At 31.5% G+C, this 27,762-nt stretch overlaps 2 protein-coding genes across 3 annotated transcripts; both read right to left on the minus strand.

Annotated features, from left to right (window-relative positions):
- Nucleotides 1–4,747: 4,747 nt before the first annotated feature.
- Nucleotides 4,748–6,212, minus strand: LOC139499970 (para-nitrobenzyl esterase-like). The gene is made up of 3 exons (XM_071288678.1): nt 6,171–6,212; nt 5,669–5,827; nt 4,748–4,933 (listed from the first exon to the last, which is right to left on the minus strand). Exons 1-3 carry the CDS (start codon nt 6,210–6,212, stop codon nt 4,748–4,750), a joined length of 387 nt encoding a protein of 128 aa, XP_071144779.1.
- A 4,872-nt stretch (nt 6,213–11,084) lies between these two features.
- LOC139500101 (neuroligin-2-like) lies at nt 11,085–26,770 on the minus strand. 2 transcript variants are annotated; one of them, XM_071288841.1, is made up of 11 exons: nt 26,412–26,770; nt 25,928–26,086; nt 25,305–25,449; nt 20,738–20,923; nt 19,276–19,487; nt 18,463–18,598; nt 15,944–16,033; nt 15,080–15,141; nt 13,517–13,655; nt 12,027–12,162; nt 11,085–11,375 (listed from the first exon to the last, which is right to left on the minus strand). In XM_071288841.1, exons 1-11 carry the CDS (start codon nt 26,625–26,627, stop codon nt 11,177–11,179), a joined length of 1,680 nt encoding a protein of 559 aa, XP_071144942.1. In that variant the 5' UTR covers nt 26,628–26,770; the 3' UTR covers nt 11,085–11,176. The 2 variants fall into 2 exon arrangements, with proteins under 2 accessions (XP_071144942.1, XP_071144946.1); XM_071288845.1 differs by lacking the exon at nt 12,027–12,162 and having other exon boundaries at nt 11,205–11,375; nt 26,412–26,737.
- Between the last annotated feature and the right edge of the window lie 992 nt (nt 26,771–27,762).

Consider the following 27,762-nt stretch of genomic DNA (forward strand, 5'->3'; position numbering starts at 1 on the left):
CAAAAACGTCAAAATGTTGAATGTAGTTTTATTCGAAATTTGGAGATATCGGTTTCACATGGGATAAGTTACTTCAATGTTCGAAATAAATTAACTGAAGCTTAAATTGACAAAAAAAATGAAATATTGCGAAAATCAAAGTGGCAATTAAAGATCTGCAATACGCACCTATTAATTTCAAAAATAACAAAAACATTTAAATGAAACTATCAAGACAACCAACTCTAATAATGATCAACATTGCCTGAGGTGATAACAATCTTAGCTTTTACACAATACATACCATTAAGGTAGCACAATACAAAGATTTTTTTACTCCAATCACTAACATTTAAAATGCTGTAACTTTCTTATGAATGCATAGAAAATAATAAAAGAGGCATATATAGAAAGATAAAAGATTAATCTTTTAAATGGTTGCAATATTTTTATTATGCAATCATTATGTAATCAATATTTATGTAATTAGTGGCAAAATCTGGGTCAGTTCACTTGAATGAATTTAGCTCTATCATCTCTTTAACTATACAGAAAATTTTAACAAAATCTTTCTTTTTTTTTTTTTTTTTTTTAACAAAATCTTAATCAACACATCATGGGCTTCAAAAGGGTGTCTCAAATTGTTCTTATGGTATTCCATTCTCTCATAAATCTCTAATTAGTGTAAACATCCTAACCACATAAAAGAAGATAATGTTTGATTAGGTGTCAAATTTGTTCTATACATTCTATCTGAAATCTGAGATACCCTTTTGTAGATGATGGCCATAGGAACAACATATAATAAAATCAACTCTCTAGGGATACCTATGTAGAAGCTAATTTCATTTGAAAGTGGAAATTTGGTGAAAAATATTTTAGACACAGTTAACATTATAATTGGTTACATAATTGTTGCATAATGCTAACATTGCATTAATTTGAAAGAGTAATCTGTTAGCTATCCAAAACTACCACTTTTATAAATTTTCAAGCATTATTAAGAAAGTTACAGCATTTTAAAACTTGGGAGTTGGAGTTATAAAATCTTTGTATTGTGCTACCTTAATAAGTCCCACTTTTAGTCAAAATAAAACAAAACTTTATTTTTTGTATTTGCACTTCATGTATATGACAGTTAATTTTCACTTGTTCCGTTGATGGGGTTTGTTTTTGTCAGTTTATTTTGGACTTTATTCTTCAAATGTGCCATGGAGTTTAGTATTTTTTGTTATACTTATTAGTTATTGTTGTAAAAACGGATCTTTTAGCCCGTTGAATATGATCATAAGGAAACTGCACTGATTTTCATTATTTTTGCAGACTTATTTCAACAACCAGTACATACATTGAGAGCCGTTATACAGATAATATTTATCGAAAATATCAGATACATCGCGTTTGCTTTATTTAATTATTATCGTTAGAAAGTCTGGTGCTTTGTCGCCCTACTAGCGACGATGATCACATACTTCGTTTCGGACGTTTTATCTCAAAGTGTATCTGTAAATTCGCTCAAGCACCCTGTGAGAATTTCCATTACGCTGTCAAAACTTTCTGTAAATACAAACAGAATTAAAAACAAGAGTTTTCCGAATGTATAAGAATTAGCATTTTTTTTATTAGTTTGTACAGCGCAGATGTTTTACATATGCTGTTTATTTTGTTTTTGTTCGCTGAGAAATACAAACCAGCAGCGGTGTCACAGAACTTAAAAGTTAATTGTCATGGCCTAAGCGTCTCCTGCAAAACACATATCACTCGCCATACAAATCAACAGTCAGTGAAAATGTCACGACTGGGAATATGACACAAACAGTAAAGGAGAAGTTATGAAAGTGTTTTCCAGTGGTCTATTGGTTAAGACCTATGGATTCAGAATTCAATTCTGACTCAGGGCACTGGCAATTTTAGTACACCAGCAGATGAATTAAATCTTTCATCCTCATAAACACATCTTTAGTAACCAGACCACAGTTTGAACTAGAATGGGTATGTTTGGGCCCTCGGTAGGCGAGATTATAGATTATTTATCTTCCGCGGTAGTTGTTTTCTGTTCCCGCCAAGTAGCCCGTTCGTTATCTCCAAATACCTCGGCTTTCTTCATCATAATAATAGACTGCTCAGTTGCCTAGCACCATGTTGGAGCTGGGATTGTCGAAGTAAATATTGATGAAAAAATGTTAGTGTTATATCTCCATTAATCCCGATTTAAAGTTCGGATTCCATTGTCCCCCGCCGTTCTCGAAAAAAAGGATGGATCTACGTGGATACTAGAACATAAAGCCACTTTTTTTTATCAAATGGTATTATGAATCTACCAAACAACATTCTTCAGACGTTCATATAAGACATATCAGTCTGTCGTGAAATAAAAGAAAGGCGAAAGATACTAATTCATAGGTCGATAATAAACTGACAACGCCATGATAAAAAAAAAGAAAAATACCAAAAGACAAACAACAGTTCACACAACACAACAAAGAAAATACTAAGCATTAGGAACCACACCAAAAATCATTTGACAATTTTTCTACTAGAGGTCGGTGGTTCTCTCTGGGCACACCGGATTCGTCCCTCAATCAGAAATTACTTCCACGAAAAAGCTAATAGTGCTTAAAGTGCATTTTACACAAATCAATCAATCAATCAATCAATATTTTACCTCGTATATATTTTGATAACTATTTTTATAATTCCAAATCTAAAACATAAATAACTATTTTGCAATTTCAAATAGTTGTGGCTTTTATCACACCTTCAGCTTAACAGATCAGACATCTATTCTGGTATCTTAAGATCTAGGAACATGAAAACATATTGCAACTTAACTCATCATAGATACCAGGATTATATTTTGTATTTACGCCAGACGCGCGTTTCGCCTACAAAAGACTCATTAGTGACACTCGAATCCAAAAAAGTTAAAAAGGCCAAATAAAGTAGGAAATTGAAGAGCATTTAACTAAATACAGCTAAGGTGATCTGCTCTGAGCTAGAAAAGTCTTAGTATTTAAAAAAAAAATCAAAAGTTTTGTAAACAGTTAATTTATAAATATGACTATATTCATATGGCAAGTGATTAGAGACACAAACATATCGTCATAAACAGTCAACCAAATCCTGTAAAGTTGGTTTCAGAATGTTCTTCAGTTTTTCTCTTGTTTTGTTATTTTCTTCTTATAGCTGATGTGTTTCTCTCGGTTTTAGTTTGTAACCTGGATTCGTTTTCTCTCAATCGAATTTCGAACAATGGTATACTACTGATGCCTTTATTTTTCATTATATCTTGGTTTAAACTTTTTTTGCGTCAGTAGCACAGACATTTTATGAAGTCCATATAGTGTCAACATATAAGAGCGTAACGTTACAATTGATGTATGTACTCGCCATACGATAATACAGAGGTAATGATGTAAATGAGTTTTGACAGAAAACCACAGACATACACTTTTTGGATGAAAGTAGTCTTTCCGTTACAAAAGATGGTGCTTTTGGTGGCATTGTTTACTTAAACTAAGAAACACATTTGCAGAAATGAAACTTTTGGAGGAAAAGAAATATATTTGGCCATTTTGAGCCAAATTTATTATTCTATGAGTTTGTAATGAAAATTGAGGATTAATGCGCTAAATAGTATTCTTATTCTTTATTAAAAATTCCAGAAAACCAGGGTTTTTCTTTAGTAGTACTTCCGAACGTCAGTGTTACATTACAAGACTTCAATCATTGGTTGAACATTGAAATGTAGATAGAGAAGACATATACAATTCAGGTAACAACTTAAGTTAAAATATGAAGGTAGCTGTGAAAATTACAAAATTTGGATGAGTAAATAGAGACTTTTAATTGGTGGTCTGACACCTTATGTGTATATTTAGATGGACTGACAGTGATATTTATATGTACACACTCGTCATAAGTTGTTTTTTGTTGAAACCGACTCCTGGGTGATAAAATTTTGTCGGCACAGGCACATCATAACCAGTTGTAAAACATTCTTGAATTTTTATTCCCATTTTTTGGGGGGGTTTTGCTTGGTGTTACTCAATCTTTTTTTCTATATTTTTGAGTGTAGTAATTAAAGGATATGTTTGAGAATGGAAATAGGAAATATATCAAAAGCCGAACAACCCGAACCAAAGAGCAGACAAAAGCCGAAGGCCACTAATTAGTTTTCAACGAAGCGAGAAAATCTCGCACCCGGGTAGGTATGTTTATGATTGGCTTTTTGTCTGTTATGATTTGAATTAAAGCGACATTAGTTTTCCGTTGTTCTAATCGATACCGTTTTCAATCTCACTCTTGGTATCTTAATTTTCTTGTTCATACGTCAACCTTTCTTAATCATGGCTTTGGAAGACAAGGAAATAGTATTATTACATCATATTCCTTTCTTTTACTTTCAAAACAAAAACTATAAACAAACTATAAACAAACATGTTGATAACCTTTTGTATGGAGGTAAAGAAAGAATTAACACAATAGTTTTTGAAACTTTTATTGTATTAGTCGGACGTCAACTGTTAAATAAAGTTTTTATTTTCTGCAAGTTGTTTGTGGACGAGACGTGATGTAAATGTTTATTTTTTTGAAAATCCTGTCAAAACTTGGCAAAATGCTCGAACTCGTCTTTAAAATTGAAACAATTGGATTTAAAATAAATACATCATCGTCACATTTGAAAATGTACAGGCTTTAAGGTCCAAAAATATGAGTTAGAAATCAAACTGGTTTTTTTTGTTTGTTCAATGGAAACCTTAAGATGCTATTCAAACGATGAAAATATCCACAGATCACTATAGTTACCTAGAACGCTTACTCTGAAATTGAATGTCACAACAATTATTTGTCCATATGCTGCTAATAGGTCCCCGTCAACCTTAGCACCCATGCCATCAGAGTTGGAACCTCCGTGTATAGACAGTAAGACTGGCATTTTTTGTCGTCGGGTCTACAGACAAAATAAATATGTCAGGTAATTTGAGAATGTTTTGAAAGTTACTCTGGAAGATGCGGCTGAAACAATAAATTGAACGTAATATATTTATATACACTTTTTATCCCTTGGATGCGATTATTAAAATCATTATAAATCTTCCAAAACGCAACTTTAAGATTTTCACAAGACAGTGGTCCATCACACACCAGTGTTGATGTTATTTTTAATTCTATCTTGGCATTTTTATATAAGTTAATTATCGCTTGCATTTAGTGAATAGCTGCAAAAACTGCAATATAATTTCTTATGAAGGAGATATTGTCCAACGATGTATATGTTAAACAGTCTTTTTGGTGAGACGTTGCAACATTACTATCTTGACCCTAAGCCATTTGTAAAATTGCTATTTTCAGTCAAATATGGCTATTTTGACATGTTTCCAAGATGATAGTGACATCAAAATTGCCTTTCTCCATATACATTCCTGATTATATGTTCACTTTCATTAATCAATTGATAAGTAGAATATCGGATGTTTAAATAAGCTTTTTTTTAATTGCAAAGAGCAAATGATTGCCCTCTTTTTGAAATGTTTACCCTCAACTAAAACGCAGCTATGATGGTAATGGCAATAATTAAAATACGGATTTATATGAAGATATCTTATGTTTCCAAATTGTTCACAAAAACTATATACCAAAATCGATGGCAATCATTATTTAATTCGTTATTGTATAACGTACACACCATAGGCTTATAAATGTTCATGTATAAGCAGTCTTCGTTGAGGTTTGTGAATCCTGGTTTGTGCCACTGTATGTGGGCAAGACTTATAGTAGGACATGCTGGAGGGATTGTAGTGGTTTTTAATACCCTAGGGTGCCATCTGTATGGTTCATATGGTCTCTGCAATTAAAACATTTGAGATAACTAGGATAACAGTTTGTATTTAAATAACTCATGTCTGTATGGTCAAATATCAATGTTATTTGTTAAAAGAAAATTTAAAAAGGCAAAAAAAAAAAACATATATGGCAAATTCACAGAGAGGAAGTCCAGAAAACTTACAAAATCAAATGATAGTGAAAGAAAGGAATAGAACGAACTAGTGCAAAACTAATCTTTAATTAAATGATGCGTGTTTCCGCATATAATAAAAATAAGAAGATGTGGCATAAATGCCAACGAGAATATCTTCACCGATTTTAGTTTAAGAAAAACGCTTCCAAAATAAAATGATTAATTTTACCTTAAATCGAAACTGTCCAATAGGTGACAATGCATATGGCATCCCTAAATACTCCTCAACATTTAATCCTGGAACACGCGTAGTCACTTTCCCCCGAATCCATCCGTAAACAGTTTTTCGAATTGGTCCGTAATATGAGTAAGACGAAACCTCATTGAAGAATATTAAACAAAAAACTAAAGATGTGAACATTTTATCTTTCAGAGCACCTTATAGAATTAGAATACAATATGTATGTATTTATATGATCGTTTATTAATATATACTGTTTCCGTTGATGTTCTTTTTTTTAACTTTATACATTTGCTGTTTCCAATGTTTTTTGTGAATGATTTTTATATGAACGTAAGTTCATAGAAAGTTAAAACTATTGTGTACTTATGAAATCAATGTTGTATTACTGTATTTTTGACATTATTGCCGATGTGAAACTGTTCAACGTTAGAAGTTGTTATTTAGTTGAGAGAACACCATTTGTTATCTTTTCTGTCATTAAAATGAGATTTATAAAGAAATGTAAATGATAATATTGTGTTCGGGAATGAAATAGAATTTAAAATGGAAACGAAGAAGGTGTCAAAGCGACAACAACCCCAACAACGAGGAGAAACCAGCCCAAGGTCAGCAATTTGTCTTCAACACAGCGAGAAAATCGCATGCCCAGAGGCTGGCTTCAAGCGTTCCTATATCATAATATTTTATGATGCACGTTTCTATGAATATGGAGTGCTCGGCAACTAACTTGTGGAAAATATTTAGTTTTCTGTATTTACCAATTTACCAATGCTTATGCCCTATATCAATAAGGATTCCAAGTGGCATAATTGAAATCTTTCCTTCGACAATTTTACGGACGCAATCTCATTTTTGTTCCCAGAGTGTATCAACCTCCTTGTAAGAATATACAGTTGTCGATATGTTAATCGTGTATGCTTTTTTTTTTTTTTTTTAAATTTTAGTTCATTTAAATGTTGAGGGATTTAGAATGACGTCAATTTTCACTGAACTAGTACTCATTTTTTGTTAAGAGGCCATCTGAAGTCGGACTCCGGTAGCGTGATTTTCTCTCTGTATCGAAGACCGATTGGTGGCCATTCGGCTGGGGTTTTTTTTCTTTTTTTCTCTTTGGTTGGGTTGTTGTCTCCTTAATACATTCCCCCATTTCCATTTATTATAATATGATAAACATAACTAAAACAAATTGCTTAAACATCCACAAATGAGAACGTTAATATACACAGCGGACTTAAAGTAAACCATAAACTCATCATAGATACCAGGACTTAATTGTGTATCAAAGCGGCGTTCAAGTATATATTACAATACATACAATACATAATTATGAATTTAGTATTTTGTGAGATTTAACTAAAATACCTCATTCTACAATTTTCTGCTTATACTATACTAGTAACCAATTTCCTTTTTTGTTTCTTTTCATATACAGTTTTGAAATATAAACATTGTTTTCTCATTGATAATCATATCATATATCCATATTTCTATACGGATTATATCTATCGAAAATATCAGACACATCGTTTTTGCTTTATTTAACTAAAGATCGTCTGAAAGTCTGATGTTTGGTCGTACTAATACCATGAGGTTCGAACTAGAGATAAAGGATACAACAGACACAGTTACGTCGGCAGCATATCTTGACTTACATCTAGAAATTGACAATGAGGGTCGGTTGAAAACAAAACTTTACGACAAAAGAGATGATTTCAGCTTTCAAATTGTGAACTTTCCATTTCTAAGTAGCAACATTCCAGCAGCACCTGCATACGGGGTATATATCTCCGAATTGATACGATATTCCCATGCTTGCATTTCCTATCATGATATTTTTGATAGAAGGTTGCTGCTCACAAGGAAGCTATTAAACCAAAAATTCTAAATGGTGAAGTTGAAATCATCCCTTCGTAGATTTTACGTACGCCATCGCGAGTTGGTTGACCGTTATGGAACAACTGTTTCACGAATTATATCGGATATTTTCCTTACGTTGTAACTACAATCCCCTTCCCTTTCATGAATGTGACCTACCGAATTAGACTATTTACCGGATTTGTTTTAACATAAGCAACACGACAGGTGCCACATGTGGAGCAGGATCTGCTTATCCTTCCAGAGCACCTAAGATCACCCCTAGTTTTTTAGGTGGGTTTCGTGCTGCTTATTCTTTAGATTTCTATGTTGTGTCATGTGTTCTATTGTTTGTCTTTTTGTCTTCTTTCATTTTTAGCCAGACGTTGTCAGTTTATTTTCTATATATGAGTTTGACTGTCACTCTGGTATCTAACGTCCCTCTCTTAAATACATACGTTGTTGCGCGCGTTTTATCTGACAGTGTATTTAAAAGTTCGCTCAAGCAATCCCTGTGAGGAATTCCATTGTGTCGATCGATTACATATGTGATATCTGCAAGTTTAAAGTTCTTAAATGAAAATGTCAATTTGTCACATTTGGGAATATGACACAAGTGGTAAAGGAAAAGTTATGAGAACTTTCTTTTTGAGACAGAAAATCAAAAAGATTTATAAATCTTCCAAACAAAACATTCCAGACGTTCATAATACAGTAGTATGTCGGGAGATGAAAGAGAGTCGAAATATTATACCAACACAGATATTCAAATTCAAAGTCGAAAAAAAAACTGACAACGCAATGGCGGCAAAAACAGAAAAAAACAAATAGGCAAGTAACAGTACACAAAACACAATACGGAAAACTACAGGTGAGAAACACGAACCCCATCATCAACCGCTGATGATCTCAGGTGATCTGGACCGACACGCAGATCCTGTTGCATATGTCGAACCCATTGTGTTGTTCATGAAAGTATAAAACCCGGATATAATATTTTAATTCTTGGATTTTAGCTTTATCCTTCTAACATTAAGTGCAAAACATCAAAAACTGACAATATAGCCTTTTTATTCAGAAATAACTCATATTTATCAAATGTTCATCAATGTAGAAAAAAACATCATTTTTTGCTGTATATTTATCAAAAAAAATTGCACTATTTACGTTTTCATGAAAATTGGCACAAATAACCTTCTCGCGTAATAAAACCAAATGGCATTTTAAAAAAGAGGGGTCCATGAACTCGTTTTCAAGTTTAATAAGTTTGAATGATAAAAATCAGTCGAAAACTGAATCTTTTCCCAATAAGTCATGGTTTGACGTCGCGAAAATAACAATTTACCATAGCAACGTCATTACCTCCCCTGTAACTGTATCGTATGGCCTTAAGATTGCAATTGTTTTGAAATACATGTACAACCATAAACGTATCAGTCATCATCTCGTTGTGGTGGCCGTAAACTTGTGATGATGGTGACTGATAATGAAGTCCGTATAGCTTGAACAAGTACATGTTCATATATGTAATCGCCATAAATTGAAAGAGAGGGAATTCTGACCATCAATCGAAAACTAATGCATTGTTGATTTCATTAGTTATTCATTATAACTACTTTGAAAATTAATTTGTGTCAGTAGCACAGACACTTCATGAAGTCCATATATTGTGAACATGTACAATGGAAAAAGAGGAAAATAACAAAACTCCGAGGTAAATTCAAAACGTAAGTACCTTATCCAATTGAACAGACTGAATTATGTAAATGAGTTTGACAGAAAAAAAACATATACATACACTTATGGTTTCAGACCACCTTTTAACCCATTACAATTTAAAACTATGTAAATGTAGAACTTGACCGAAAAAAGTAGTGTTTTTGATGTCATTGTTTACATAAACTAACAATCTAATTTGCAACAATGAAACTTATAGTGAAAGAGACATACTACACGTTATGAGTTCGAACATGTACGGGCTTTGCTCAATGTTGAAAGACGAAGATTGACATATAATGAGATATAGGTGTTTATTTCTGTTTTATTTGGTCTCTTGTTGAGAGTTGCCTCATTGTCAATTTTTTTTTTTTTTTTTTTATTAGACCATTTTGAGCAGATTCCACTTGTCTGTGATTTGGCATTAAAAATTGAAGATAAATGCGCTCCATAGTATACATTTTAAAGATTTCCCAAAAAAAACACGGGATATTTTCTAGTAGTATTTGGCTTTCAAACGACAGGACTTCAATACAAGTAATGTAAACATTGCTTGAAAATTGCCATTTAGAAGGTTAAACATTTACAATTCAAGATATCTCTTGTTTCTACTAAGTAAAACCTAATGTAAAATATTCTGAAAGCTATGAAAATTTAAAAACAAACTGGTTGAATATATACAAATTGGTAGTCTGACATCTTATGTTGACATTCAGATGGACAGACAGGGGATTTATATGCACAAACTCGACAATTGTGTTTGAATAAATATTGCTTGAAAGCCAATACATTCCGAAAATTGTTGAGCACAGAAAACTAAACTTTCCAAAATGTGTGCGAATTGCAAAATATTATGTTTTATAAAGGTAAGATTATATAAAATGACGTATCAAGGACATTGTATTCTAGCACAAGCACATCATAACCAGTTGTAAACCACCCCTGAATCCGATGTCATGAATTTTGATTGCCATAAGTACTACGAATAATCTAGCAAGAACTGCTTACCCTTCCATAGCACCTAACTTCATTCCCGGTTTATTTTTCGCTTTGTGTTACCCAATCGTTAGTTTTAAATGTAGTTATTAAAGGAATAATATTTATAATTGTGTTTTTGTCTTTTATGATTTGAATAATGGCGACAGTAGTTTACCGATGTTCAAATAGTTTTTATTTGCACTCTAGGTATCTTATTCGTCTTGTTGAAATATCATGGTCACGATGGACAAAGTTTTATCACACCTTATGCTTGATATCACTTTCAAATCAACACTTAAAAAATCATTTTCTCTAACCTTATGTTTGGGGGTACTGAAACAGTTAACAATAGTTATTGAACCTTTTATTGTATTAATCAGACGGCTTCTGGTTGCAAATGCTCATCATATCAAAATCATTTTACTAACAAACTATTCCTAGAATTAACCACGTTGCTTATAATATCTATCGCATTTATAATTCTCATAACCATACAGGTACTTGTACCAAAAATCTATCCTTGGTGATCTGAAATTCAATTCATTTGTCACAATAGTTTTTCCATTGACACAATCAAGTTTGTTGAACGACTTGCTAGCTGGGCGGTACCTTTCTAACTTCAAACTTTTCTTGCTGGTATAACTGTGAAAGAAAAGGTAATATGTTTATTACTTGATATTCGCACCTTCTTTCTTTTCAAATTGACTATATTTTTACCTTTTAACACTAAAAAATTCTTCTCTGTACAATTTGCTGTCTAACAAATACTTAATGTACAGCATTCTATCACATTTCAATGTTACACTGATATTGAATATTTAGAGAGAATTCTCAGACTATTTTGAATTCCAATGCACAACTCTCTGCTCTTAAGATCATCAATGAGTCTTATAATGTTTCATATGTTAAATATGATAAAATACCATTGCGATTAAATTATTTTTAGATTACAGCATTGGTTACAACATGATACCCTGTTTTCCAGTCGAATAAAATCTTAAATTTGATACGTGAAATAAATTTTGCAATTCAACTCTTCTGAAGTCATAACAGAAAAGCTACTGTCAGTCGTTGTTACTGATGTTTAATCGAACCAAAATGCGTTGGTATGTAGTTGCATATAGTTCTTCGCATTTTAAGTTAATTTATTTTAAAAAAAACAATTATATCAGCTGTATACTAGTAACTTATTTTAGAATTCTTACAAATTGACATAAAAACAGTCCTTATGTTCCATGGTGTTCGTTCAAATTATGATTGTCTTTACCTGACGGTGATTTTAAATTTACATACCCTTTTCGAACATATTCACTGATAAGCTTCATCGTGTCCTTTGAGACTTGGGCATCACGTGGTGTATAAGCGATGTTCAGATGTCCAACCGTTGGCACTCCAAACGTATAAAATAAGTCCCATCCATGCTGTACTCCTTTGGATACAAGTAGAGGTTTTTATGAATGAACTACACATTCCCTTTCAGATAATCTTTAACGAATCACACGTGGTAAATGATCACTCGACCAGAAATTTAATGTAATTGAAACTAACATAACAAAAGAACGACTTGATGTACGATAAAATTGAAACTGCTTAATGAATACAGGTAGCCTTTGTGAGAAATAAGTAAAGATAAAACAAATACTTTTATTCAAATAGTTATATATGGTGTGAGGTATAGATATATAGATCGGTAATGATTGCATGTACATGTACATTTGTACAAGGATAGATAATATTTATAAAGGTAGGTGTTACTAATTTGTATTAGGAGGGTTTTTTTCTCATTTGCTTTTCCCCGACAAATGAGACTGTAAAAATCAGGGCCCCCTTAGTTGCTTCCCTGGGCAACTGAGGGTTGATGTAACAGGTGATTATTAATAAAATATGTTTAATATAAATAAAAAAAATAATAATAAGTAGAGGTTAACAAGTGCTAATGTTAATTCAGAAAGAAGAAGTCCATAAAATCTGACAAAATCAAACGTTCGACTATATCAACAAACTGACAAATCGAAAACAACGGTCATATTCTTAACATGATTTTGCCGCTCGTTTTTCGACGATGTTATATTTCACCTTTTGGTACATCATCACTTTTCAAAATATTTCTATTGCTTAATACTTTAAAAAGACTAAAAATGAAATTGAAATTAAAAATAATTAACATAATAAATCCTAATTAGATGGATGTAATACGTTCTTTAACCAATAGAATCAAAGCGATATCATAATTTCTTTTATGGTGCATCATTGTAACCTTACTCTTTCGGCAACAATGTTGAAATACACGAGTCTTAAACACACAAACTAGTATTGATATTTCCTCAGTATAATACAAATACGGATATTGTTTTATATGAATTTTTCAAATCAAATATAATTTAAAAAGTTAATCTTCTTCATGCATGTCTGTGATTTACATTATGTCTTTTTTGTTTAAAATATTTGGCCTGAAGTATCTCTAATTGTCCATTTGGTGCAGCGAAATTTGTATCTTAAAATGACTTGTATACACGTGTACATTAACTCATAGATGTCAGTTAGGAAATATTGTAAGCAATAAAGTGTTATATATAGATACATAACAGAGATCATCTTCATGATCTGAACATAATTAAACAAGTTTAAGAAAACACTATTCATTTCTTGATAACGTACTAGATAAGGTGTCAAAGCGATATTCTATAGTTTATGTACACACAATTATTTTATAACAATGTAACACGTTAATATATATAGTATACTGTTTGTCCTGCTGGATATATGACCATATATTAATCTACCTGTCCAGTCTGGTCCTGGTTTGTTTTCTGAGATATACTGAAAACTAAGTATGTACACCTTCTTCAATTTTTCGGCAATCCTATCTGCAGTTTTCATCATTGGAGTAAAAAACCATTTGTCTGCATTCATTTGCAAATACTGAAACAAACCGTTTATGATTTAATTCGTTTGATTGATAGATAATTTCAAAAGAATATGACTCAGCCATATATTGTTTAACCCAGATTAGGGACAGGTCTTTTGGGAATTTTTGTTTCGTATGGCGTATTCAATCACAAGTTTGGTATTGTTTATGTGTTTTTGTTTACATTTCCAAGTTATTTAATAAAAATGCTGTAAAACTTAAAACAACAAGTACATGTATATAAATGTCATGCGTCCGAGGCGCTTTTCTCGATTTACCTTCATCGGGAACGCTCATGGCCAAATATTTGAAAACAAAGATTTCTAAGAACCGAATCAAAGAGGTATATGATCAAAAATAACCTAAGATAATAGCCAAATCAGTCTAAGGTCAAGTTTGCTTGAGTGAAGTGACAACTTAGTTTCTTCATAATTTCTTAATTCATAAACGAACAATTTCAGAAAGGATTATTATAAATCATGTCAGTAACCGGATGTTATTGCTTTTGAAGTTTTGAAGATAATTCTTCCATTCTAATATTTTGTTAAGAAATAGTTAAGCAAACATCTTTATTAAATGTTATCTAATAACACCCTTGTATGATCAGATAAGAGCAATCTTTCACTAATGTCATGAAGTTCTTATTCATTTATTTTTTCACTTTCGTATTTGTGGTTGCGAGTGGTTGTCCCTTTACGGATTGTGGGTCAGTTAAACAATCCACTTGTTAATCAATTAATCTGTCACCATATATATCGTAATTCCTGCCAATTAACCGTTTAACATAAACAGTTTTGAAAATATATACATTTCTCTAAATGATATCCGTGGTGAATTTATTCTAGTCAAAATATCATGAACTTTCGTTCCATTGAGAAACTAAAGAAATATAAAAATAATATTTATAGATTATCGTTTGTTATCTCAACAAGATTGAAAATCTCGCTTGAGCCGGCACGGCAAATGTGAGAAAAACAATCGAGTTGAGACGCCAACTAATATTCTGTTTATCGCTATTTAGACTCTTTACATTGACAACGTCACTTGCGTCCTTAGTTTCAAGCAATATTTATTGATGTTACTCTACTGTGCTGAAGAAGGAACTTATCAGCGAGCAAGATCATAGGAAACTTTCGTAAATAAACTTATCAGAGATACCAGGATTAAATTTTGTAATTACGCGTTTCATCTACAAAAGACTCATCAGTGACGCTCGAATCCCAAAAAAGTTTAAAAGGTCAAATAATGTACGAAGTTGAAAAGCATTGAGGACCAAAGTTCCTAAAAGTTGTGCCAAATACAGCTAAGGTAATTTTATTCCTGAGGTAAAAAAAACCTTAGTATTTTAAAAATTCAAAGTTTTTTAACAGTAATTTATAAATATGACTTTATCAATGATAATGATATCGCGATAAAATTTGACTCTAGTTATATTTACGTGAGAATAATTGAGGAAAGTGTCTCCTCGTGTCCATTCCTTGTATGCTTTTCTGATGTCATCTACAAAAAAATTCCCGCTGATTAGTAAGGCACCTTTACATTTTACGTGTACTAGATATTCTTGTTAAGCTTTTCAAGCTTTTCTCTATGCATGTATATAATGGTAAGACTTAAAGTTTGAAAAAAGGATATGGCATAGAAATTAATCGCCAAATAAAGAGGACATCCTACGTATTTTGTTACTGCCTTTATTTGCTCATTACCGAATATATTTGCCGATAGGCACTGTAAAAATTGAACTTCGCTGGAAATGAATTAAAGTCATAAGTTTGGATATACTTTGACAAACAAGTTTGAGCAATATTTTACGAATTTGCTAGAAATAAAACCATGGTAACATTAAAAAAAAATTATCAAAAAATTCGAAAGTCAAGAAATAATCGTATTTGAACTGTTGTATAAATGTATCTTCTCTGATTTTACGCTTCCAATGATTGCAACTTTGATGATAACATTTTGAAAGATTCCTTTGTAGATATTAGAGAAAAAAAAATTATATTTTATACTTTACTTGAAAATTACAGCAGATCATTGCAACCACAATATAAAAAAAACTGCGTATAGACAATGACTTGTTTCTATTGCTTTCATATGAATGTTTGTATAAAGTTGCTTTATTTGTCTTAAACCATTTTCTTCATACTGTAATGAATTATAGCAACATGTGCACTAAACATAAATAATAAAAAAAAGACTTAATATTAATTTTGATTACCTTCAAAATAATAAAAAAAAAGACTTAATATTAATTTTGATTACCTTCAAAATAATAAAAAAAAGACTTAATATTAATTTTGATTACCTTCAAATTGGATTAATCTTTCAGGAAACAAGTTATAGCTCTCATTTATGATATCATCAAGTGTTTTATTTGCGTAATAGTCTTCAATTGCTACAATAAAACAAAATGTACCACCTTAGATGATAAATTGATAAATATAAAAAATGACTCTCATGAAACTATATTTTACTGTTAAGCGAAGATTGTTCCTTATTTATCGCTGACTGAAGAGTGCATCTACATATTCGTCACATATAATAAAACTGCTTACTTTGTCTTGTTACACGTTCAAACATGTATTTCATTTATCAATTGCTTATTATAGCATACTCTTGACATCTCTATTTCGTTTATTAACTAAGCCGTCGGTGGTCAAGTGGTCTTAGAAGTCGAACAACTGTATCACTAGCCTATCAACACTGAGGTTGTCAGTTCGAATCCCACACATGGCAGTTTCACTTGACTAGGATTTTCAGTTTTTCTAGCGAAGGTCGGTTGTTCTCTCCGCCCCCTTCCACCAATAAAAACTGACCGCCAAGAAATAGTAGAGTTATTCTCCAAGTGGCGTTTCAACACATATCAATCAATGATAACCTTATCCTAACGTCCATATGTTGTTTATCTATACTAAAAAAAAACACAGGAACGCACCAAATTCATCAAATAGACAATTATTTCATAATTTCTTGTTTTGCTAAACATTTGAGAAATCTACTAGATTAGTAAACTTTAAGCATCACCTTGGAATAAATCCAAATGTTTACAGAGATGAACTTCGATTTAGACGTGACAATAGGAATTTTAAAAAGACTTAAATAAGATATTCCGATTTAAGAATATAAAAAAAGATCGAATAAGATACTGTACATAAAAGTCATTTTTTTTTCGATACACTCGATTATCATAAGTTAACACAAAAGCGACGGTTTCAGTTTTCTGAAAAATCTTAACTAACTATTGCACAAAAATATTTGTTTTTACAAAATAAATTACTCAGAAATTATTGTGTACAACTATTGCTCATTTCATCCTTTTTGTAAACTAATAAAGAACATAAATGGAGTTGGTGCGGTTCGTTTCTTAAAAACATGAAATATTGCCTCTTGGTATATTATAGGTTGCATTTCTGTAAATACAAAAATGCAATTTCCCATAGGAACTTCCTTCACTGCTTAAACTGTGCCACTTTTACTATGAAGACTCCTAAAAAATTATATCTCAGAATGGAATGTTAATATGCACTTCTTTTTTATTCAAAAGTCAAAACATAGGGCTGTGCGACAATTTTCAACATTTATATGCCCCAACTTCAAAGAGTTTAAACTTATACTAATTATGCATCCCCCCTCACTTCACTTTAGGTCTTTCTCAGAATTCAATTCCACCGCCTACAATGTGCATTTATACTGGTAACATTCCAAAAGTATGTGTATATAAGATGAAACAGAGAGGTCATATCAAGGAACCAGTACATAAACTAAACAAACTATCTATGAATATTATATATCTCTCCAAAAGATACGTGGTTTGTGAAGCAGTTGAATTTACAAAGGACGACTTATACAAACATGTATTCAAATAGAAACTCCTGAATAACACTTTTTATTCAAAACAATACTTATTCATCAGAATCATAGCTTTAAAGGAGTCACTGTATATACTCTAACTTTTCCTTTTTCAGAATATTTTTAAAGAATTTAAACGTATGTTTTGTAGCATACTTTCAGTTATTGATTTTCTTTTGGACATTTATAATAATAAGATCATTATATTTACAGGTTGAATATTTCTTTGGTATCTTCTACTGTCATTCATACAAAACAAAATGTATCAATATTTATAATATTTGATGAAATGAACAAGATAATAAATGCCATTGTGGACCTAGAAGTGATAGAGCATACATGTAATGCAGGGTACCCAAATTACACTTATTATGACACTTTTTTCATCATTGCTTATTCATCGAACAGGAAAAATTTACATCTGTGTTATATTTGTAGATGTTTCATTATTCGGTATAAGTTCAACCAATTTAGTTTTGAATCCTTCTTGAATCATAGAAAAAATGGTTTGAACCGACTTCCAAACACCTAAAAAATATGTTGCGTAACCAAATTTTATCCATGCTTAAATTCACATCCGTAAAAATCTAATAACTAATGTTTTGTTTTATTTCTCAAATGGTTTACAAATTTGATAATAGTCCATTTTTACTTTTCATTTTTTTAATAGATGCCTGTGACATATTTAAATTGTGTTTTTTTTAAGTTGAATTTTGTGGACATCAAATGTGAATTCAAATATATATTAAGCAAATTTGAAAGATGTGTATTATGTCAAATCATATGAATACAAATTGTTTAGTGTCTGAGAAAACTTGTATGATTTCGATCCGTTGTTTGTTTTGCTAAGCAAGTGAAATTGTGTACTCAGTGCAAATGTGGGTACTGTAAAAATAATCAATATCAATTCCTCGGTAATCACTACCAGTAGTTACATTATTCAAAAATTAATTTGAAATTACTTAATAATCACACCTGGGGGATTGGCTTGAAGACCTTCATCGCGTGCCGTTATAAACAATACTGAATTGGTATGAAACCGGCCACATGTATACAGTTTATCAGGACTTTCTGTTATGATATCTCCATCAATAACACTTGGAAATTCATCCTACAAACAATGCACATTGATTAATAAAGTAGTGCTAACTTCATAAACGGTGTCTCGTATTATATCCTAAACCAACCACTTTCGTTAACAAATTGTAGGCAGCAGCATACAATAGTTTTCTTTCTATTCTATTCTACTATGGAATACAGTTAAAAATATTTCCCCATATAAAAAAATTACTGATTTAAAATTAAATTAATCAAACAAAATCTGAAAAGGCACAGGACCTATGTTTCGCTATAACTGATTAAATTGACTTTATTTGAAATCTGGTGCAGAGTTGTCTGGTTGGTTATCATACCACATCTCCTTATTTTTGAAGCAAAAGTAGGTAGTCAGCACTTCTGTTTTTGATTTGAGGTATCGTCTATAGGTGCATAACTATAAATTACTGTTCAAAATTTTTGAAATACTATGGCTTTTCTCCTCAGGAATAAATGACCTTAGCTGTATTTGACAAAATCTTAATGAATTTTTGGTCATCAATGCTCTTCAACTTCGTTCTTTATTTTGCCTTTTTAACATTGTTTGATTCGAGCGTCACTGATGAGTCTTTTGTAGACGAAACGCGCGTCTGGCGTAAATATAATAATTCAATCCTGGTATCTATGATGGGTTTTTTTTTTTAATTTTTTTTTCCGCAATATAAGGCAAATCTCCTCAACTTAAAGACATACCTGTCCAAATCTAATCGACGAGAAGAAATCAGTAATTGAAGAACCTTTAGTTAGTTTAATAATCTCTGCTTTTACTGTTTCATTTGATACTAAACTGGTTCCTCGACTACATTCTTTTGGAATAACCAACGTGTTACCAGACCGCACACAATTCGACATAAACCAGAATGCAATTGGCGAGCCACTATGCATAATGGCATTTCTAAACAAGCCTGAAAAAAATACAACAAATGTATGAAAAGTTATAACAAAAAATAGTATCCTATCAAATTGTTAAAAAATATTGTTACACAAAAATTGCTCTGTGATACATTCAAGTGAGTGTCTAAAACGGTTTGTTACAAAAGTTAAAGGGGATAATTTTTTCGAGTTGTGTTCACATTTGTGTCATTTTTGTATATAAAAAGTAAAATCACAAAAATACTGAACTCCGAGGAAAATTCAAAACGTAAAGTCCCCAATCAAATGGCAAAATCAAATGCCAACACACATCAAACGAATGGACAACTGTCATATTCCTGACTTGGTACAGGCATTTTCAAATGTAGAAAATGATGGATTGAACCTGGTTTTATAGCGCTAAACCTCTCATTTGTATGACAGTCGCATCAAGTTCCGTTATATTTACAACAATACTTGAACAAAACAGACATAATAGGCAAAATATGGATACATCACTGTGTTACCATCTCAAAACTAACAGACATTTACAAAAAAGCACAAAAAAGCATCTATAAAACATCACATGCATTGCAAGTACATTTATGATCATTTGAATACTTTAAATGTTATCTCAGAGCATCGTTATTTGCATTATTGTTTATTGAGTCATACATAGATCAGACTAAAGAATTGATAAGAAATTTAATATAGTCCTTAGTCTCTAAAGCCTTCAAGTTTATTTTGAATTTAAAATTAATCGTATTCTCACATACAAAAATACACAGAAGATGCTAAGGAGAAATCTTCTATGAACAAAAGACACAATGTCTAAACGGAAAAAAACGATGAGGACAATAATCTACATAACACTTCACTAAAAACTGAAGAATGAAAAACACGAATCCTACCAAAACCTGGGTGTATAAGTGCCCAAGACGAATGAACAGATACCACTTCATAAGAGTATGCTGTCGTGTTGATCACAGTTACTTAGTTGTTAATATTTGTGTCATTTGGTCTCTTGTGAATAGTTTTCGCATTGGCCATCATACAACATCGTCTTTTTTATATCAACTATCATGAAGTGAATTATTGTTTTGAATACTCATTTCTTTAATTAGACTTATTTTTTTCTTCAGATGTCCTGTTCCAAGTCAGGAAAATGCCCATTGTTGTATAATAGTTCGTTTCTGTGTTGTGTTTCTGTTGTGTCGTAGTTCTCTTATATTGGATGCGTTTCCCTCAGTTTTAGTTTGTAACCCTGATTTGTTTTTTTTCTCAATCAAATATAAAACAATACCTTTAGTCAAAGGTGATATTAGAAAAACACCAACGTCTCCAGCCCCTGAACTATGCCCATAAATCGTGACTCTGGATGGATCTCCGCCAAAATATTTAATGTTCCTCTGTACCCACTTCATAGCCAGGACTTGATCCATCAGTCCATTGTTACCCTTAATACCAAGACTTTCATTGGCGTAAAATCCTGAAATATAAAGCGAAATTAAATGACAAAATAGCGATAAAATAAGCGTTGTTTCTTTGCTTTTAGTTTTGTTGAAGGATTTTGTGTCTTGATCTAAAACACCATATCTATTCGTAGATATTAAACTATTTTGTTTGCTAGTTTTGTAATATTAAGAAGATCCATCGTATCGTCTTCATAAATAACAATCTTAAAAACGGTCGGTCTCTGCAATACAAACGGCTTATACATGCATGGTTTTTTCAATGCTTACAGAATTTAATTCTTCTGTTTTTTGTTTTTTGTTTTTGTTTTTGTTCTTTTGTTGTTGGTTTTTTTTTTTTGTTTTTTTTTTTTATAAAACACATGTCTTAACCATGATCTGTATCATAACATATACTTTTAATCATGTGTGTAGTTCTCTTTCGGTTTAAGATTCTCTCGCAGTTTTTCTTTTAACATGTTGTGTTCAGGGATAAAATCGATATATTCTTCTGTCACCGAACCAGTTCCTTTAACCATTTGTCCTGCTATTTCATTTTCTTTATTAATTGCATGACAGGGTGTATCGTAAAATATCTCAATTTAGATAAACTGGATATTATTGACTTTTTATGATTTCTTTTTACCTTTGAATTCATTGATTATTGAACGATTTTGAAGTCAACAAGTTCTTTTTAGGTATAGCTTCTTTTGGCTTTTACAATCTTATCAATATGAAATGAAATTATTAGCATTTTATCGTTTTGCTTGAAAGCTGTGACAAATGTATAAACATGCCAACAATGAACATAACCTTGATTAAACTTGTTATGCATATTAACCATAAACTGTTTTTATCAGAATTTAATTTACACATTTTATTAAGAGTTTTTAAAAACATTTATGAAACACTGAATACAAAACGTGGTCAATTTGTGTTGCTAAAATAAACTTGTTATTCGATTTTAAATTCATACCGGACATAAGTTGTAACTTAGGTTTTCCGTTATATTTCTGAATTAAATGATACTGTGTCCTTTGAAATGTACAAGATTAGGTTGGCTAAAAAATAAATCAGCCAGATTTTTATAATTTCGCCAAAAATCATTTAATTTATTTCATTAGTGATATCGCTATAACTATAGGATGTTCCGCAAATGATAATATCTTATTATTGTGGTATTTTCAAACCGGGTCGTCATTTTTAATTTGATCAAACCGGAATTGTTCTTCTTATGATTGTTGATTTTCTACGTTTAATTCGATATTTGTCGAGATTTTGTTTATTTTTTAGGTTCTATAAAACTTCAAATTGAGTTATCTACATGTAGAGCATTGTTCGTGCCTAGAACACCAATTATGATATTTAATGTCGCAACAATAATCACAAATTGAGCTTGTTGTTGCATTTCTTCTAGCAGTCATATACATAGAGAATAATACATGGCAAAATCCGAATCATATGTCGTATCATCCTGGGACACCAATATCAACCCAAGGGCCTTTAGGCCCGAGGGATGATATTGGTCGAGGGTGACACGGCATGTGATACGGATTTTGCCATGTTTTATACGCTTTATCATATATTTCAACAGAAGAGAATTATATTATATGAACTGTTTTCTGATCCAATGCACTGGGTTACCTTCAGTTCTACTTTTGTCTTGTTTCAAAGGCCTTAAAAGAACTGCTCAATTACTTATTCAAAGCCCCTGGGTTACCTTACAAACTGCGTGCTGTTGTTTTAAAAATATTTTGTTTATTATTGTATTTTTTTGTGTGTTTTGTATTTTTTATAGTTCCATTTAGTGTGCCAAAAAATATGAAAACTTGAAGTTCGTGACGTCACATACAAAACAATGATGTAATTCAATAAATTGCGTCACGCCCGAATGACCGTTCTATTGGACCTATTTTGAGGAAAATTTTTCTTAAGCAAAAAATAAAAAAGAACTGACTTTATGTAAAAAAAAAAAAAAAAAAAAAAAAAGTAGGGGTCTGATAAAGGGTATGCGATAAAGGGTGCGCATCAAAGTTGCGCGATATGGATTAAACAGCAGGCTATTTATCAAATATGCAAAACTACTGTATTTACTTTTAAACATATGATAAATAATTTTATCTTCGAAACTCCTGTCAAATTTGTAAATTATTTTTCGTATGGCGAGTGGCGTATTATTAGCACCAGATGCTGCCTTCTTCGTCATACCCATCAATGGTTTTGGTCCTTTTGGGGCGTTTTTGTTTGTTACCTTGATTCGTACCTTTTTTTCGATTTGTGAGATCGATAATTGGCAATCTATTGATTCCTAAATATAGTTGGACCCTTTGCTGTGACTTTTATAGCTGTTATGATCCGATGCTGATGATAAATAGTTCTGATCTGTTCATTATTGAAATTGTATCTCCATACAGTGACATAAAACAGGTATATAACCTCGACATAATGATTTTCAAAAACAACATCCAGCAACATATGGTTGTTAATTGAATAATTAAAAAAAGAAACATTGTGTTTGGCAAGTTCACAAATATAAGTTAACACTGAAGGCCACATTTCATAGGTTTACGACCTGATATGTATGAGGTGTGAACAATTGATAGTTCAATGGTGAGTATGTTCTCTATAGAGGACAAATAAATATAAATCATCCCTGTCAAAGCATTTTCAAAATACTTTTACCTTGGTGGCCAAATAAATGATTGTTTTTCTGATTTTCTTTAAAACAGTGTTTTCTCCGATAAATCACATTTTAACTTTTCTCACAATCATGTCAATCAAAAATGAAATCTTAAACATTCATCAGTGTGTATCCTGATATACAATTTTGTGACAAATATACAAGCAAACCATGAACATAACCTTGATTTAACTTGTTATAGCATTTCAAACATAAAACTGCAATTATAAGAATTGAATTCTTCATTTATCAAGACACGTGAAAACACAGCATAGATACCAGGATTAAAACAGTGTACACCAGACACGTCTACAAAAGCCTCATCAGTGGCGAGCGAATAAAAAAAAAGTTAAAAGGCTAAATAAGTTACGAGGTTGAAGCGCTAGATACAAAACGTACATTAGTCGACGCTTAAACTTATAATTTTTTAATAGCTTCGAAAAAGAAATCAAATAAACAACAAATTATGAAAATCGATTGTGATAGAATAAGTACATGTTTTCTCCGTTTTTACAATTCAATTCAAAGGTAACAACGTGATGGTTACAACCCTTTCAGTATGTGTATGTTATTGTTATAATTATGGTTATAGATGACTCAAGTTATTTTCATTTTTGATGATTACAAAATTGCCATTAACTACTTCTTAGCATCAGATGCCTACCAGAAATGCCGATTCAGTGGTACTTGAAGCCATACAATATATTAAAATCCGAAATAAAATACAGATGTTAAAGAGCTGGGTATTCCAAGCGTGTTGCTCAGTCGTATGTTTTGTATACTGTTGTTTGTCTTTAGGTCTTTTCCCGGTTTTTTGCCATGGCATTGTAACTTTGTTGTCAAATTGTTTGTTTGATTGTACCTTTGTTATGTTAACTTCTTTTTTGTACATGATGTTTTAGCTTTCAAGTACTAGTATTTAATTTGTCGTTCAGAATTAAGTGATACTTTCTCCATCGAAATGTACAATATGGCAACAATGTAAACCAACTGAATGCACCGTGTTGAAGGACGTACTTTGACCTACAATGATTTCTTTTTTACAAATTGTGACTTGATGTGAGTTGTCTCATTGGCACTCATACTTCATTTTCTAATATCCGTGCAATCAGAATTGTTTAGACTCGCAACGGATCATAGAATCATTTTCATTAGTGATATCACTATTATTGATGTGTATTTACTAAAGTGATGAAAGCTGATGATTGATGTGTTCTAATTACTGTTCGTCATCTCTTTTGATCAAAGTATCATAAGAAAAATTGTATAGCTATTCAAATGTAAAATATATCTTGGCCAAATAAAGGAGTATTTTTTTTTAATTTTAGTAAATGTTTCTACAGATGTGTCATCTTGATTTATCTGATTTCATAGTGTCATATGTAGACCAATCACTCGACTATTGAAATGTTGATAAAAAAAAATAAAGAGAACGGTATATAAGATTTACATTTCAGCAAAAACAAATTGGGGGGGGGCGAAGGATGAAGCAAATGTAAATTTTTCAAAAAGCTGTCAAACTATCCAAAAATCCTGATTTTAACGAAATTTTTTGACGTTTATGACGTCACAAGACCATCTGTAATTTTGCAATTGATAAAACCTTATCGAATTTTCACATCAGAGTTAAACATTTATAAAAAAAGGGCCAAATCATGAGTTAGAAAACTCTTTCTATTCAATAGAACCATCAAGATGCTATTCAAAAGATTAGAGTATCAATAAAGCAGTATACATACCTAGAACGCTTACTCTGAAATTGAATGTCACAACAATTATTTGTCCATATGCCGCTAGTATGTCTCCGTCTACCATAGCGCCCATGCCATCAGCGTTTGACCCTCCATGTATAAACAGTAAGACTGGCAGCTTTCGTTGACGGGTCTAATGACAAAATAGAATGTTAAATAATTTGAGAATGTTTTAAAAGTAATTCTTGAAGATGCGATTGAAACGATAAAAAGATTACGATGTACGCGATCTCTTCAAAACAGTCAGGAAGAACAACTAATAAAGACACATTAATAATCTCTGAATTTAACACATTATTTATATTTTCTTAAAGATAAGAATGATAAGGTATTCCTTCGTCCCTTGAATTTGATAATCAAAAGTAAAATAAATCTTCCAGATTTTCAGTAGACATTGGTTTATCAGGCATCATCATTGATATATTTTTATATATTCTTTCTCGCATATTATATAAGTTTTTTTCCACATTCATTTCGTGCAAAACTGCAAACGCTGCAATAACTTGAATACTTATAGGAAGATATTTTAAGTTTCCAAATTGTTCAACAGGTGCATATAACAAAACTCGATGGCAAACATCTTTTTAAACGTTATTGTATATTTGACATACCAGAGGTTTATAAATGTTCATGTATAAGCAGTCTTCGTTGAGGTTTGTGAATCCTGGTTTGTGCCACTGTATGTAGGCAAGATTTATAGTAGGACATGCAGGAGGGATTGTTGTTGTTTGTAATACCCTAGGGTGCCATCTGTTTGGTTCCTGTGGTCTCTGAAATAAAAATATCCAAGCTAGTATAAAAAAAAACTTAAACTAAATAATACAAAAAAACAAAAAAAATCCAAGGCAAATTGAATAAGGGGAAATCCCTGAAAACTGATAAAATTTAACGCTTTCAATCGTGTAAAAGAAGGGAATAGAACTTACTAGTTCAAAATTCATTTCGACAATCAAAAATGGTCGATTTTTTTAATGGAATGATGTTTGTTTACGCATATCATAAAACAGGAAGATGTGGCATAATTGACAATGAGAATAATTCCACTAAATTTAGTTTAAAAAAAAAACACTTTCAAAATGAAATAACTAATTATACCTTAAAACGAAACTGTCCAATAGGTGGCAGTGCATATGGCATTCCTAAATACTCCTCAACTTTAAATCCTGGAACACGCGTGGTCACTTTCCCACGAATCCATCCGTAAATAGTTTTTCGAGTTGGTTCGTAAACAGTTTTTCGAGTCAGTCCGTAATATGAGTAAGAAGAAATCTCATTAATGAATACTAAACAAAAAACTAAAGATGTGAACATTTTATCTTTCTGATCTCCTTATATAATTTGACTTAATAACTTGAATACAATGTGTTTCCGACGATGTATGTATACAAATGCTGTATTTTGTTGGTGAATTAATTTTATAACTACGCAAGTTCAATGTAAGTAAGAACAACTTTTTACAGTGAATCAATGTTTTATTAATAGTATCTGTGCTGACATGTGTTATCATTGATATGGTTATATTTATAAATTAACTGTTGACAAAATTTAGAATTTTTGAAATACTAAGGCTTTTCTACCTCAGGCATAGATTATCTTAGCTGGATTTGGCAAAACTTTTAGGAATTATAGTCCTCAATGCTCAACTTCGTACTTTATTTGGCCTTTTCAACTTTTTTGGATTCGAGCGTCACTGATGAGTCTTTTGTAGACGAAACGCGCGTCGGCGTATATTAAAAAATTAGTCCTGGTATCTATGATGAGTTTATTTGACGTAATTGCTGAAGTGAAACTGTACATGTAAGAAGTTTGTTATGTAGTTCAGAAAACACAATTTGTCAACTTTCTGTCATAATAATGAAATTTGTAAAGAAAAGTAAGTTATAACATTGTGTGAGGGAAAATGATAGAATTGAAAATGAAACGGGGAATGTGCCAAAGAGACACCAATCCGGCCAAAGAGCAGAAAACAGCTAAATGCCACCAATATGTCATCAACGCAGCGATAAATCCTACACCAAGACTTCAACTGGTCCATAAACAATAACGTATACCAGCTCATCGAAGTAGACGCCACAGTTAACTCATAAACATTTAAAGAATCATATTAAAAAACACACAAGACTGACAATCGTTGATGTACTATACACGGTTCACTCAAACACAACAATGAATTAGAATGAGATTCCAAGCAGTATTCAACGAATTGATTTTGCAATGTATCAAATATTTTATTTCTAAATTTATTAACGCTCTAATACTCAAAACTTGCCGTATATTTAACTATTCGGTCAAATTGTGGAGCCCATACTTTATATTGCATGAAATACCCAAATGAAATGGAAACCCAAATTCAACATATATAGTTGAGTCCTAGTATTATTGTTCAGTAATTACAAGAAATGATCTTGAACGATTTTTTTAGTTTGACATTAATTCCACTTACAAT

This window comes from Mytilus edulis, chromosome 1 (genome assembly GCF_963676685.1).
Source record: "Mytilus edulis chromosome 1, xbMytEdul2.2, whole genome shotgun sequence".
NCBI classification, from domain to species: Eukaryota; Metazoa; Mollusca; class Bivalvia; order Mytilida; family Mytilidae; genus Mytilus; species Mytilus edulis.